Source organism: Delphinus delphis, chromosome 17 (assembly GCF_949987515.2).
Source record: "Delphinus delphis chromosome 17, mDelDel1.2, whole genome shotgun sequence".
NCBI classification, from domain to species: domain Eukaryota; kingdom Metazoa; phylum Chordata; class Mammalia; order Artiodactyla; family Delphinidae; genus Delphinus; species Delphinus delphis.
The window spans coordinates 78050883-78066930 of NC_082699.1; the positions used below are offsets into that span (position 1 = coordinate 78050883).

General features: G+C 53.5%; 1 protein-coding gene across 1 annotated transcript in view; it reads right to left on the reverse strand.

Annotated features, from left to right (window-relative positions):
• The window catches only part of SLC45A4 (solute carrier family 45 member 4), a 73789-nt gene that overhangs the window by 27575 nt on the left and 30166 nt on the right, over nucleotides 1-16048 (reverse strand). The window contains exons 2-3 of the mRNA XM_059995252.1: nucleotides 5744-5858; nucleotides 5215-5440 (exon numbers count right to left, since the gene is read on the reverse strand). Of these exons, the coding sequence (XP_059851235.1) occupies nucleotides 5215-5440; nucleotides 5744-5842 (325 nt within the window). The 5' untranslated portion in view covers nucleotides 5843-5858. The remainder of the gene's footprint in view (nucleotides 1-5214; nucleotides 5441-5743; nucleotides 5859-16048) is intronic.

A 16048-nucleotide genomic window follows, 5' to 3' on the forward strand; every position in this document is an offset into this window, starting at 1 on the left:
GGTCCAGTTTAGGTTTTCTGACCTGTCGTCAGTGGGGTTGCTCCTGCCCTGGCCCCCCGGAACCGCTGGGAAGAGAAATGACCTGGCCTCCTCCAAGGGCGTGTGCAGACCCCGGGCGTGTAGCTGAGGCTGGCTCCCCGGTACCTACCCCACCACCACGGTCTGAGCTCACAGACGGACCACGGAAGTTAACTCTAACCTAAATACGGATTTCAGCTGTCATCCTCAATGCCAGGCGATGGAAACCTGGGAAGAGATGGTGGGGTTTCAAAGCAGCCGCCATGAGACGGACTCCTGAAGCACCCACACACGCCCAGCACGGCCGCCGACCTTCGGAAGGAGCCGTTTCGATTCCAGCGACACACTCAATTATGAAAAGAATTATTCCAACCAAATAGAAAATACAGATTCTAACAAAGCCGCTACCCTTCAGTATGCCACAAAATTACCAAGTGAATCCCAGATGACTAGAGATGGGCGGCCACGGGCTGGGACGCCCGCCACTGGTTAGAACCACGCAGGGGGGATGTGGCAGGACCTTCCCAGAAGCAGGGGCAGGGAACCTGCTGGCGGGTGAGGCGCACCCTGGCGCCCTCCTGATGGGGCCCAGCACCCAAAGCTGTCAGGATCTCCATGGTATCAGAACCAAGACCACGTGGGGCTCTGTTCCCTCCCGATTAGGGCGTGTGCTTCGCCTCCCGGAGGAGGACTCAGAATTCAGTGTCTCCCCCGTGAAGTGGAGCCAGCAGGGGGCGGATGAGCTCCCCACCTCGGTGCCCGCTGGGGACAACAGAAGCACATGGGAACCAGTCACGATTCCTGGGGCCTGCACACTCCGTGTATCCTCCGAGCACCACCTTGCGGCGACCACTCCCCGCCCCATCCATCCTCCCTCCGGGCCGCTGTGGGGTGGAGGGCACCCCATCTCCCAGCCTGTGACTCCCCTGGTCCTCAACGCAGCGGACTTGAAATGCAGATGGAGGGAGGGGCCAGGCCGAGGGCTGGGGATTTAAGCTGAAACCACCGACTTCCCTCAGCTCTGCTCACCGCGCAGCCCACCTGCTCTATTCGCAGATGGCCGTGAGACCACAAACCAGAAAGGTCTGTAACACAGCGAAACCTGCAGCTTCCACTGCCAGGATGCTGAGGCTGAAACACGGGCCAGGCACTCCAAGGTTTAAACACCGACTTCCCCCTGGTGGGCTCCCCCGAGGCAGGTGGACCAGCCCTCCCAGCCTCTGCTTCCTCACGTGGGATGGTACTAACGCTGTCTCCATAGTATTTACGTGTGTCCTCATCTGAGTGGTTGCGCATCTCTAACGGAGACTGGCCACATCTGCTTAAAGGGCAAACACACGCAATTGGAACGAGAGGTAATGCATATTAGCTCCGTTTGGGGTGGGCACTGACCCTAGCGTTCCCTAGTTCCCCACAGGCCTTCTGTGTCCTACACGCCAGCAGGTCCAGAGGCCTCATGTGCCCGGGTCGGGGCAGGCCGTCCGGGACCGAGGAAACCAGGAGTCCGGCCTTTGACGAGGCCACGTGGACACGTCTGGCATCTAAGGCGCGTCACTCGTTCTTTCCTTCCACACATACACACACACACACACACACACAGTGAGCCTCCCCTGGGCACGGGCCACTAGGTGAGCCCGTCTGAATCTGCCCTTAAAGGGGGCGGGGCAGGGCGGGGACCTGCAGGAACAGTGATGGGACGACGGCGCTGCGGGCGCTGCTCGGAGCCTCCCCGGGGGCAGAGGACACGCACACACTGACCACAAGAGCCTGGCCCGGGGACGGGCTGCACGTCATCACATCTAAACCGCCACTCACCGCAGAAGCGACGTGCAAGACAGGATCATCCCTCGGACAGAACTAGACGCCCAAGGGCGTCATAGCTGATAAAGGACTCTTTAATAAAGAACTCTCACAACTCATTAAGAAGACAAACAACCCGACTGAAATGTCAGCAAAAGGCGTGAACACGCACTTCACCTAAGACACACGAATGCCCACTAAGCACACGGAAAGCTGCTGAGAGTCAGTATTCATTAGGGAAACACAAATGCCGTGAAGGATGTGGAGGCTGGAGGGAACGGTCTTCTCTTATAAAGTAACCCTGGCACGCCCACTCCGAGGTCTCTACTCATGAGAGATGAAACACAGGTCCACACAGAGCCTTGCAGGTAATGTCAGAGCAGCTTTATTTAAAACAGCTCCCAAATGGAAACAATCCACCTGTCCATCAGCTGGTGAATGAATAGAGCAAAGGCGGGGTGGGTCCACTCAGTGGGCTAGTAGTCAGTGCAGCAGGATGGATGGCTCAACCACAAAAGCACTGCAGAAACCAGGCCATGGACTTGTGATGCTGTTTACACGAACTTCAGAAAGGGCCAAACTATGTATGACAGAGGCGGGCGGGTGGTGACGGGGGTCAAGGTGGACTGACGTGAGGGGCCACTAGGGAGGCTCCTGGGACAATGAAAATATTCCTGGTCTTAACTGTGGTGTTGGTTCCAACTGCAGACATGTGTCTATCAAGGGGATCAAACTGTCCACGCTGAGTGGGAGAATACTGTTTCAGCTTTAATAATTATTAATATACAAAATCCAGTAATAAACACCACACCTCTGGGTGTGACAGACAACTTTAAGAAGCTCTGACTCAGATCAAATTCTGAATACTATGTTGCCCCTAAGAGTATAATGAAAGTACAACCCTGAGAAATACACTGGCCATCTGTCGTCTGTTTGCAGTCTAAGCCCATCTAGGAACAACTCTGATTAAGCAGCATTCCTTTAACCTGTGCAAACAGCCTCTGTCCACAGTCCTGCTCTGCCCATGACCTATGCAGTGTTCAGGGTCAGTGACAAGGGTCACCTTCATCTCCTTTGGGTCCGTCTGTCACGGCCACCTGTGGTGACAATCCTCCCTCTTCCCATCACCATTTCTGGATGTTCATGTGGAACCAACGTACCTGCGACTTTCAAAAGCTACACTTAATGTCTAGCCTACGTATCATATAGTAAAACACATAATACGTATTACCCCGGAATACCTAAAATAGATGCAAGTCTCATGTAATACACGAAATGCTCAAAACCAAACGATGAAATGTAAGTTGTGTGAAAATTGAGACTCACAGCCTGTGAAGTGTGAAAGTTCCAAGGAGCTGTGCTGGTTCCAGGGTTTTGAGCCACAAAACACATGACTTATCACCAAGGAAATGTGGCAATAAGAGCTCCCAAATCTCTACCAATCTTACCAACTTATTTCTCAGTAATCAGAGGTTCTGAATTCTGTACTTGTCACCATAACCACGGTGAGACGATCTAGAAGTTAAATAATGTGTCTGACTCTGACCCCATGAGCTTAGCCACACTGCTCTCGTTAAGGCCTCAACCCACGAACCCACATCGCTGCACATCAAAGGGACAAAATAAATGCTTGGTAAGATTAACTGCCACCGGATGTACCCCATCCTGAGGTCTGGCCACAAAGGTGGTCTCCAAGCCTCTCGCCTCACTGCCACTCTGGAGCCGCCCACCCTGAGAGGTCTCCCCAGCCCGCCGGGAGGGGGTGCCGCAACCTCTGGGGGCCGGCATCTCACCCCAGCTCCTCTCCTCTCAGCAAAGGCGGGTCACTCCCCCACCTCCAGCACGAGGACTAAGCCGCACGGGGACAGACATGGCGCCCTATCCACCCCCAGTGGCCTGGCACATGTGGGCACCCGAGGAAGGTGAGCAGGGTAAATGAGAGGTGATCAACACACGGATGAAAGAACAAAGAGTGACCCACGTGGTGCACACTCCACCACCCCCAACTCTCCAGAAAAGGTTCTTAACTCATCCGGGCCACTTTCTCAGGCCTCTTTTTTTTTTTTTTTTTTTTTGCGGTACACGGGCCTCTCACTGCTGTGGCCTCTCCCATTGCGGAGCACAGGCTCCGGACGTGCCGGCCCAGCGGCCATGGCCCACGGGCCCAGCCGCTCCGAGGCATGTGGGATCCTCCTGGACCGGGGCACGAACCCGCGTCCCCTGCATCGGCAGGCGGACTCCCAACCACTGCGCCACCAGGGAAGCCCAGGCCTCTTATTTTTAAAGATGAAAAATAAAACACCGGCGATGCCAAAGGGAAAACATGTTGAAACACAGCAACCTAAACACTAAGAGTGACGAGCCTGCTCCTTTATTAACGTGCCTGACAAGACAGGTACGGCACCTGCTGTGCTGTGAAATGCCCAAGTGCATCTGCCTGCAGAGCGCCCTGACGCCAGGGGGCCTGTTCATAACTGAAGGGGCCGCATGCTTCTCTAACTGATCTGCACCACGCTGGGCCTTAGCCTGTGCTCTCTGAACAAGAAACATTTTACCACGTTCAGAGAAACTTTCCTGTAACAGCCAAAATAAATAGATTGTTTAAATATTTTACTAGACACATGTGGAATTCTAGAATGAAACATGCTTCTAAATAGTTTGGCCCCTTATCCAGTTGGAAAATTACAGATTTTAAAACTTTCTTAGACAACGGGGAAAATTAAATACCCTGGCCACATTTTTAGGGCCTAAGGCACCCCCAGTGGTAATTTGGAAGGGATGCCAGCGTTTTCATGTACCAGGCTTAGTAATGCTAACCTGAGTGTTACCTCTGAGAATTTCTGGAAATATCCATCATTCAGCCACCTAAAGTCCACAGTAAACTCAGATTTAAGTCGATAATAACAACAATATGATGAAAGTAAAACAAAACAAACAAACACACACAGCATTCTTTGGTGTCTTCTTCAGCCAGGCCCTATTCTGAGCGCGGGCATGTCTCCTGCCCAACAACCCGGGCTGGTCTGCGACTGACCTCACTTTACGAACGAGTGAGGGGCAGCGGGGTTCAAGGGCTTACCCAGCTGGTGGCCGCGTCTGGAGGCACCTCGGGGGAGGTGGGCACGCGCTGGGCCAGAGCTTGGGAACGCCACACACGCCCGAACGCCCAGCCACCAGCTGGCTGGGACCTCTGACTCCACGAGAGCATCCGAGGACCTCCCCCCACCCCACCCCACCCCCGCCAGGGGACACGGGGAAAGCCCATCGGAGGAGGCTGAAGGGAGAGGAGGCCGGGGACAGCCGTCAGCCAGCGTGCGGTGCTCCGTGTGCGTGCCGACACTCACGGGCGTGTGAGGCCCGGGGCCAGGACCCCGTGGAAGCCCAGGCGGCACTTACCGATCTGCAGCAGGATCGGCGTGACCAGTGCCGTCTCCATGGCGTAACAGAACTCCCTGCCAAACATCACAGCCCCGTGCATCACCCACAGGCGCACGGGGATGCGGTCTATGGACCCCTCGCTGACGGTCTCGTCGTGCGTCTCCGCCTCCGCGCTCCCCGGCTTCTGCAGGTCCGGCAGGGGCACCGGCAACTCCTGAACTCGCAGAGATTCCGAGTCGGCATTCTGCGGGGCCATTTTCATTACCACCAAAAATATATATATATATATATTTACTCTACCTATATAAATAATTCTATCATATATCTTTAAGGATAAATTAAGACGTCTTCTCTTTCTGCTTCAGTGTGTTCCTCCAGCAAGTAATAATACTTATATTCCTCTTTGTACAAACAGGTATCTCGAAACTTCTCACAATCGGATGAGACACGCAGCAGAATAGAACGATTTTTGGTTGGATTCAACATATGGCTTGCTGGTTTACTGTGAATTAGAGTTAAAAATCCATAAATGCCATTCAGTTAATACCAGTTTCATCATCATTACTGAAGAAGTGCTGAAGCTCCTTTCCTTGCTACAGAGAGGTGGGCAGGTGACACACAGAGGTAGGCCGCCGTCGCTCCCCATCGAGGGACTGGTTGATCTGCAAGAGAGGAAAAGCCCTGCCCGGTCAGACAGGGCCTCAGGGCCTCCCACCCCGGGATCCGGGCGCCCTGCTCGAGGGGCTGGTCCTCAGCCTCTTGGAGACCATGGGCCTCCGTTCACTGGTCCTTACCCTAGGTCATCTGCGGAGAAAACAAAACCCAGTTTTTAGAAGAACAACATTTTCCTGCATGGAATCAATCGTGGGGGGAGGATAGAGACGGGACAACAAAGGGAGAAAGGGAGACAGAAAGAGAGCTCCTTGGCAGTGACAGCCCGCTGGGTGCGGGGACCCCGCCCAGGGAAGGGGCACATGGGAGGCTCAGAGTCCACCCTGAGGCGCTGGATTCCTTTTGTGGGCCGTCTACAGCCGTGGTCCTTGACCTGTTTGTTATGAAGCCCTTTGCTAATGAAATGAAAGAGTGCCTCTCCGGGAAAAAACATACACGCAACGCGTGCCGAACACTGAACACCACGTTGAGGGGCCTGAGGACCCCCACCCGCACAGGACATTCCACGGGGCCCTGGAACCCGTCCCTCAATCCTGTTTCCACCACCCCGGTACCTACGACCCAGCTTTGTGACGCTGTCTCTACCTGGATGAACACACCACTGCCAAGTGTGGATTGCCGAGAACCTAACTAGAAACGTCCCCTTAGAAAGGTTTTAGGAAAGCAACCGTCTGCCCTGTGCAAGGCCAGAGCACGGATGCAGTAACACCCTTGCTCTTCTGCACACGGCCTTCCGACACGGCTTCCGTTCAACCCGAGGTGAAATCACAGAAAATGTGATGTTACGTTAAGGTAGGTCGGTAGCTGAGGGCTTACTGAAAATTTTCAACCATCGTTTTAAATAAAAATACTTCTGGTTAATATTCACTTAACCCAAGATGATCTTAACTCCTTCTCCCCTTCTCCCCAGAAAGGACCAGAAATCAAGGGGTGGCCTTCGCCGAGTGCCCTCCTCAGGGAGCCCTGGAAGTGATGGCGGGTTCCCAGCCCGACTGCTGGCACCGCTGAGCTGCTACCCTGGGGCTCCGGAACCCCAGCTTCACTACTCCACCACGCTGGGGTCTCCTCATGCTCTCTTTCCTTCAGCCCAAACTTCCCAGGGAATCACAGGTCCAAGTGATCCTACCTACAAATTTGCTTCTTAGGCCTCAAGTTTAATGACAATTCCAAACTGCAGCCTTCACACCTGAGATTTCTATCACGTTTATAAATGTCCTCTCTACTGTATAATCAGTATCTGGATTAAAACCAGCATTTCCGGGCTTCCCCGGTGGCGCAGTGGTTAAGAATCCACCTGCCGATGCAGGGGACACGGGTTCGAGCCCTGGTCCGGGAAGATCCCACATGCCGCGGAGCAACTAAGCCCGTGCACCACAACCACTGAGCCTGCGCTCTAGAGCCCGTGAGGCACAACTACTGAGCCCATGTGCCACAACTACTTAAGCCCGTGTGCCTAGAGCTCGTGCTCTGCAACAAGAGAAGCCACAACAATGAGAAGCCCACGCACCGCAATGAAGAGTAGCCCCCGCTCACCGCAACTAGAGAAAAGCCAGTGTGCAGCAACAAAGACCTAAAACAGCCAAAAATAAATAAATAAATGCATGAATGAATGAATGAATTTATTTGAGGGGAAAAAAAGTATTTCCAAACTGGCACCCTGCTACAATCTTTTTACAAAACATTACCATGAAACTCTCTCACATATACAATGTAAACAAAACAGTATGAAAACAAAACACCCAGCATGAACACCTTCCAACACCCTACGGTTCTCATCCCACCCCTGCCCTTCGAGTGATTCCCATCCTGAGACAAAAATCTCAGGACCTTCCCTTGAGTCAACGTGTCACTCTTACACCAGAACAGGGTCAGTGATTTTAAATGCCTTTTTCCACTAGGTAAGGGGTCATTTTCATGTGAAGACAGAACATCCAGACGTGTCTTGAACACTGACTGACCAGCCGAACGACTGTGACTGGTTTTCTCAGAAATGCTAAGGACTCAATTATAATCATCAAACCCTTCAGTTCTGTCCCATCACTCCTTGTACCACCGTGTATCTATCCTGAGACTCAGGCCCGAAATACAGCAAACTCCGCTAGGAGTCGTTTCAGCAACGGCTAAAAAGTAGGCAATAAAGCTGTGTAACGGCGCACTCGAATTATTTTAAGGCCGTGGGTCTCACCCGGGGCCAACCGGCACCCCTGGGGACCCCGCCCTGGGTGATGCCTGGAGATGTTTTTGGTCGTCACGACTAGGGGGAGGGGTTGCTACTGAGGCTCAGAGTGGAGGTCAGGGATGGGCTCAGCGCCCTGCAGCAGCCAGGATGCCTCCACAGCATCCTGCAGAGCATGGTTGTTCCCTAAGGTTATTATTAGACAGGAAAAAGGCTCTCCTAAAAACGCTGAAACCTTATCACACTCTGAATCAATCAGCTAGCCCAGAAGCTGCAAACTCAACTTCACTTTGAGTTGAAGTGAACTCACTTCCCTTTGTTTTCCTAAAACAGCCTCTGCTCAAAGCAGAACAGGAAGCGCAGGTGAGCTCAAGGCACTGGCTCCCCGAGGAGGGGTGGCGTCTAGGGTCAGGTTTATAAGCAGGAAGAGGTGCAACCTGTTCCCTCCCCGTCGATCACCTAGGCCACAGGTGGTGGCATTTCCTGGTATTTATTTGCAAAGAGAAGGTGGGTAAGAGCCAGCGAGGGGCTGCAGAGGAAGCACAGCCAGCTGCCTGGCCTCCATCATGTTCAGGCTCTGGGTTCCAACCCCAGGCCTACGGCTGCACGTGCTGAAGGGCCTGCGGAATCGGCTAAAGATGGCTAAGCAAGAGGTCTTGAACTTACTGGGAAAGCCAAGGAGGTAGAGACCGAACCCTTGGGGAGCAAAGGGCCCTGCGTCCTTAGGAAAGCCGCACGCCAACAGACCACCAGGTCAGTGCAAGCGTGTCCCCTCTACAATGCAAAGCAAGTCACCACACCCGAGTCCCTCCTGTTTGGGGTTCCCACTAAATTTCTAAGAATGGTCCAACAGTGGCCTCTGGAAAGAACGTGAGGGAGAGGGAGGGAGCCCCTGGCTGGACGCCTCCACTCGAAGGACTTCTCCAGGGTAGGGTGACCATCTCCCTCACAGCCAGGGGCGGGCACAGCTGCTTAACCTGTCAGCGGAGTCTGCTTCACACTCGGTGTCCTGCTGGCCAGTCTGGTGGCCCAGGGACTGTGCACTTCCAGACGTACCCATGGGTCCCACTGTAACCCCGGCCACGAGCACCGTCTTCTCAAAAGGGGAGCCTGCCCAGGGCTGGGGCGGGGCTGTGACCTGTTGGGGGGCTCGTCCAGCATCCAGATCCTGCCCTGACGCTGTTTCTGGCGGGGGAGGGGGGCAGAGGGAAGAACTCAGCCTGCAGGGCAGGAGGGCCCTCCACCCTCGCTGTGTCCCATTTTCCCAATGGCCGTGAGGTTGTCTCGACATGATTTATTTACAAGTCCACTCCCAGCACTTGGAGATTTCTCCCTTATCATCTCACACTGACTCCGTCTGCACTGGGTCTATATGTCTCGGTTCATCCCCGGTTCTCTCCGTCCCGCGAGCCCGTCTGCCCGCACCCAGCAAGGCACTATGCAAGGACAGAGCCGCCAGCAGGTCCTGAGGTCTGGGGAGCCACTTCCCTCTGTAGCTTCTCTTCCCAGAGCTCTCCTTTTCACTCCTGCCTTTTTATTTGCAAGAGCTTCATGAGTGTGTGACCTTTAAGAGCTTGACTAGCTCGGGGGGCGGAGGGGGGCTGTTGGTATTTTCAGTGAGATTCCACTGATTTTATAAACTAGCCAAGGGAGAACTGCCATCCTTAGGGCAGTTTCTCCATGTACCCCAGTCCACCCCAGTGCCTTTCGGGAGGATGTCAAAAGATTCCTTCTACAGTTTTGCACATTTCTTGTTAAGTTTCTTCCTAATTATTTTATCTTTTTTGTGGCCACTGTAGACGGGATTCTCTCTTCCTTTGTATTTTCCAACTGGTTGGTTTGCATACGTGAAGGGGAGGAGTGCTTGTTCATTTCCTCAGGTATAATTTATACTCGGTGAAAAGGTACCATTCAATCAGTTTTGACTAGTTTATGTGGAGACACAGAACATTTCCAATGCCCTGGAAAGTCCATGTGAGTCCCTTCCCATCAAGTGAATGCTAGCGATTTTTATACTTTAATTTGATAACCTAGTTCTTTAACTGAGTGAAAATGGAGGAAAGGGAGACTATAACCAAATTAACAGCAAATCTAACCATTACCAACATGCATCTAGTCCCCCGCTTACATGAATGGAGAATTGGACTCGCCCCCCACCCCCACCCCCGGCCCAGTCTGAACTAAGCACAGCACCTGCTCGGGGCGTGGGACAGGGACCCAGGGGGCATGCAGGCACCTTTCCTGGGCTCTGAAAGCCTTCCCTTTATAGCTTCCCACCCTTACTCTGTCTTGAGGGCCCCAAGACAGATGGCCCCACTGAGGACATCAGTGCTCTGCTCTGCCCTGCCAGAAAAGGGAGGGAGGGCAGCTTTGAGAAAAAGAAAAGGAAGGCGTGAGTGGAGTAAGGACGCCTGCGCTCAGGGTGTCACCACGCCCAGGGGACCGAAGGGACACACAAAACCGGATTCGCTGCTCATGACATGGTGCCGTGAAGCAATCTTACAGCAGGCAAACTGTTTTCTTTAAGGAAGCTATTTCATACAAAGGCTGGTGTTGTTAACTATATAATACCTAAAGCCATGAAAATGCTCTCTTCTGAAGCACCTAATGTAAAAACACATGCCCAAGCTAAATGACAACAGCCTGAAGCAATGCAAGGAGGATTAGCTGCTGCTTCCCGAAAGCACTGGCAGCTGCGTGTTCCTAAGGGCCTCCTCTCGAGCTGCCGAAAAGTGTGGAGAAGTTTGCGTTGTGACCTGTTCCGGCGTCTGCTCTTCAAAGAAACCAGACGACCTCCGAAGACAGGTTTCACCCTGGAGCCTGCCGCAGGGCCTGCCGGGCTGTCACTGAAAACGATTTGGTTATGATTCGCAGGTGCACTGAGACAAGTGAAACTACAACTGTTCCAATCAACAACTTCCCCTACTGTCCTGTTTCTAATTTAAGGGTAACTCGTGCCAAAGCACGTGACTTCCTACCATTTGCTGTGTCACGTCATCAGAAAGTTAACTGCAGAATAATTTTTTTTTTTTTTTTTTTTGCGGTACGTGGGCCTCTCACTGCTGTGGCCTCTCCCGTTGCGGAGCACAGGCTCCGGACGCGCAGGCTCAGCGGCCATGGCTCACGGGCCCAGCCGCTCCGTGGCATGTGGGATCTTCCCGGACCGGGGCACGAACGCGTGTCCCCTGCATCAGTGGCGGACTCTCAACCACTGCGCCACCAGGGAAGCCCCCAGACTAATTTTTGACAGGCAATCCCAGCTTCAGTTACAGTGAAGAGGCTACATGACAATCACAATACTCTGTGTGAATGCGGTAACGAAGGTCAGTGACCCACATGTGCTGGAAAATGGACGAAGGGGGGTTAACGCACGTTTGTTCCCTTCACGGGCCCGCACGTGCAGGCGTGCGTGCAGCCTTCCAGGCACGGGAGACGGGCGGCGCGGGCTGCGCGGTGCCTGGTGGCTTTGTGCACGCACCATTTAAAGCAGGCATCTCTACCCTCGGAAAATCCACTACAACTGCTAGCATCTTCATAAGACATGGCCAACTATTAGCCTCAGCTGAGCCCATCTGACTTTCCTAACTTTCTGCAGCACACAACACTAATCTAGGTCGACACAGAAGCCGGGGAAACCGGACCAACGACACCAGCATACCACACAGAAGACCAGCTTTTGGACCAAGAGTTAAAAAGGTATAACATCAAATCAAGCAAGGTCAAAGTACTCTTGATAAGAAAGAAAAAACATTCTGGTAAATTTGTTTATAAAGTTATTTCCTCTCGGGACTTCCCTGGTGGTCCGGTGGTTAAGAATCTGCCTACCAAGGCAGGGGACGTGGGTTCGATCCCCGGTCAGGGAACTAAGATCCCACATGCCGCGGGACAACTAAGCCCGTGTGCCACAACTACTGAGCCTGCGCTCTAGAGCCCATGAGCCACAACTACTGAGCCCACGTGCTACAACTACTGAAACCCGCATGCCTAGAGCCTGTGCTCCGCAACGAGAAGCCACCACGATGAGAAGCCCCCGCTCGCTGCAACTAGAGAAAGCCCACACGCAGCAACAACGCAGCCAAAAATAAATAAATTTACATTTTAAACAAACAAAAAAGGATGGGCCAAAGACCTGAACAGACACCTCACCAAAGGGGACACGGAGATGGCAGATAAGCACCTGAAAAGATGCTGCATATCATCTGACATCAGGGAAATGCAAATTAAAACAATGAGATACCACTCCACGCCTATTAGAATGGCCAAAGTCCAGAGCGCTGACACCACCGAACGCTGACGAGTCTGTGGAGCAACAGGAACCCTCGTTCACTGCTGGTGGGAACGCAACATGGTGCAGCCACTTTGGAAGACAGTTTGGTAGCTTCTTCCAAAACTAAACACACTCTTACCATGCGATCCAGCCATCGTGCTCCTTGGTATTTGCCCAAAGGAGCTGAAAACTTAGGTCCCCACAAAAACCTGCACATGGACGTTTACAGCAGCTTTGTTCATAATGCCCAAAACTTGGAAGCAACCAAGATGTCCTGCAGTAGGTGAATCAATAAATACATCAATGAAACAGTATCCAGCACCAAAAAGAAATGAGCCATCAAACCATGAAAAGCCATGGAGAAGCCTTAAACGCACATTACTAAGTGACAGAAGCCAACCTGAGAAAGCCACACGCTAGAGGATTCCGACTACATGACATTCTGGAAAAGGCAAAACTACGGAAACAGTAAAAGGACCAGTGGTTGCCACCCGCCGTGTGTGTGGCATGAGGGTGGAAAGAATGAGCACAGATGTTTAGGGCAGTGAAACCACCACTATCTAATGGCAGATACACGGCACTGCACGTGTGCCCAAACCCAGGAACGTACCACCAAGAGCGACCTCAACGTCAACTCTGGGCTCTCGAGGATTAGGACGTGTGGATGGAGGATCGACCATTTACCAAACACACCACGCTGGCGGGGGAAGCTGGTAATGGGGGAGGCTGTGTGTGTCTGAGGATGGGGGTTTACAGGAGGAACTCTGTGCTTTATGCTAAATTTTGCTGTGGACCTAAAACTGTTCTAAAAAATAAAGTTTATTTTTTTTAAATGTTGTGTCCTTACATTAGAAAAACAGAAGACACAGTCAAACACATCTGACCAGAAAGGCATGAAGAGGTGGTCGTGCCATGACTTGGGGACCCTTTCTCACACCTGAAACTATCCAGTTGCGAATTGACCTGCCTCAGGTATTATGTGTGTCACTTTCCTGTGATCACTCACTCCAATGTGCCTCTAGTCTAGCGTATTTGGGCTAAAGAATTATAAAATTAACATAGACTTAAACTAGACATGTTTAACACACAGCCCAACATCCATGTGGATTAGTGTGTGCTCTGGCCTGAACGTCTGTGTCCCCCTCAGATATGCACGTTGAAACCCTACCCTCCAAGGTGATGGCTTAGGAGGCGGGGCCTCCAGGAGGTGACCGGGTTATGAGGGCAGAGCCCCGTGAATGAGATCAGTGCTCTTATGAGACCCCAGAGACATCTATGAACCAGGAAGCAGGCCCCCCAAGACAGACTTCCCCCGTCTACGGTATTCTGTTACGGTAGCCAAATGGACTGAGACACTGAATCTGTCTGAAACAAGTAGATCCCTGGGTTCCACCTGGGCCCACCGAGACAGAACTCTGCGGAAGGGCCCAAGAACCCGTAGGCCAACTCGCTCCAAGTGTGAGCCACTGGCTGCAGGCACACCAGCGGCCATGCCCCCTTCGCTCTCGAGGGTCCCGGCCGGCCAGCGCACTGCCCCTCTAGATAGAAATGACCAAAAGCTGATCTACGACTTACCTCTTCATAACCCAGCCTTTGAGTGTTCTGTGTCACGAGACCTAGTCAAGGACACTTCAGAAACCGAACGTGACGCTCGCCAGACCTGACGCCCCTTTTGACTTGTGCTCCTTTCCATCTGTCTGCTGTGAAGTCGGGGTGGGGGGGACGAGGAGGGATGTGACTGTGTGTGTTCTTGTGCGTGCATATGTGTGTCTGTCAAATATTCGGAGTATTAAGAGACTGAATGGAAAGAAATCTGGAAAGGGGCCCCAGGGCGCCAGGGGATGAAACTACTGCTACACCGTAACAAGTCAGTCTAATTAAAGTGCCTCCCAAGGGATGAGTAGCCCGCAATGAGCAGAGACAGCCCAGGCCTGGGCACTGCAGGCATCCAGCTCGCTTCTCCTGGGCTTCTCTTCTGTTGACTACACAGCCCAGCCCTGCACCCTGATCCCTCCCCAGACAGTGCCCGGTCTCTTCAACCAGAGGGCACCCTGCAAGGCGGCTCTCGGCACACGCCACACCCACCGTGAGCTCTCAGAGCCGTGGACTCAGCGCCTCTTGTGTGTCTGCAGGACAGACGGTCCCGGCTGTCAAGGTCCTGGCAGCGCGGCACCCTTGGAGGTGGCCTGGGCCCTCTCTTTGCCTTCAGGAGCCATCAGACCCGGGGGGCACCCAACACCAGCATCCCAACCTTTCTCCCACCCTGGCACCCCGGGGAAGGGAGAAGGCGCTCCCTGCAGGAGGTAAGTGCGCCTGGGCCGCCCATCCACGGGCCAACCGAGGAGCAGCTTGGGTCACTCTGGGTGGGCACAGGCACCCGGATGGCTTTATAATAATGAATTCGCAAGCACAGAAGGCAGAGGACCAGGCTAAGCATGATTACTCCGTTCAAAAAAGAAAAACCAACTTTTAGAAATCCCTCCCCCTTTAGAGACGAGAGCAGGATAATCGCAGAGCTCGAGGAAAATCCATTGCTCTTTTGAATAGGAAGCAGAAGCCAACGTGTCAATGCCAATGAATAGTAGAGATCGTTCTTTATGCGCCTCTAAACTGGCACACTGCAATTTAAGTAAACTTTCAAAATACACACTCTACTTCAGAACTACTTGTTAAAAGTCACCCCCCCACCCCACCCCAGATAGATCGCAGCATCTCACAATGTCACGCCTATGTGGGATTCTTCAGGAATCACTGTCTTCAATGAGGCAAGAGCAGTGGCTCTCACTGTTGGGGTTTACATGTGGCGCACCCCAAACCCTCGCCGTCCTGCCTGTCGGGGTTCCCGGTGCCCTGTGTGGAGCCAACACATCTAACACGTCTAAGCAGACTCGTGCCCGAGCAGCTGGGAGGCCAGCGCTGGCCCTGCCTCCTCAGAGGTAATCTGTAGGCATCAAAAGGGCTTCCGCCAGCCCTGGGCTTCCTGGTCCCCAGCACGGCAGGAGGACCACCTCTGATTCCCCCACCCCGGCCAACATCTGTGACCCCAGAGAGCAGGATGGGAGGCAGGGGCTCAGATGGACCTAAAGGACAAGTGAGGTCACATCTAAACCAGAGGGGAAGAGCCTCGGCCCACGGTGCTCCCTGCAGAGGGTCTGGCAGGCACGCCCGAGCCCATCCGTGTGCGCCCAGCACGCTGGGTGAACTGGGCCAGCTACGCACCCACAGCGGTGAAGCGCACCAGGGGCAGAGCCCTCCTGGAAGGGTACCAAGAGGCCCCTGAGAACAATGACCCTCCAGTGTCGAAGCAACCGACCAAGGGCAGGGCGCTGATGGAAAGGACGCCAGGCAGCTTGGCTCTCTCCACTCCCAGGGCCTTGGGTTTTCTCTGACAGCACACCCAACTCCAGAAGCCCCCTTTTCATCCAAAAAGGGAACATCAGAATTGCCAACAGAGCCACGAACTCCTACCAAGAATTCCTAGGACCTCCAGGGACAGGGCACAGCTGCAGGTCCCGCACGGTTGCAGCCCTGCCCAGACATGGAGGACTGCATCATCTCTTAGGAAAGGAACCTACAGCAGGACGAGGGGGTGAGTGGCGTGGAGCTCATGACAAGCACCAGGGAGCCAGCGCCCCCCTTCCTGACTCCAGTCCAGAAGGAGCAAGGAAGGCTCGGCTCTCCTCCACCGGAGGACCTCGGGGGAGCCCCGGTCAGCTCCGATGCCAGGTGTGTGGGAG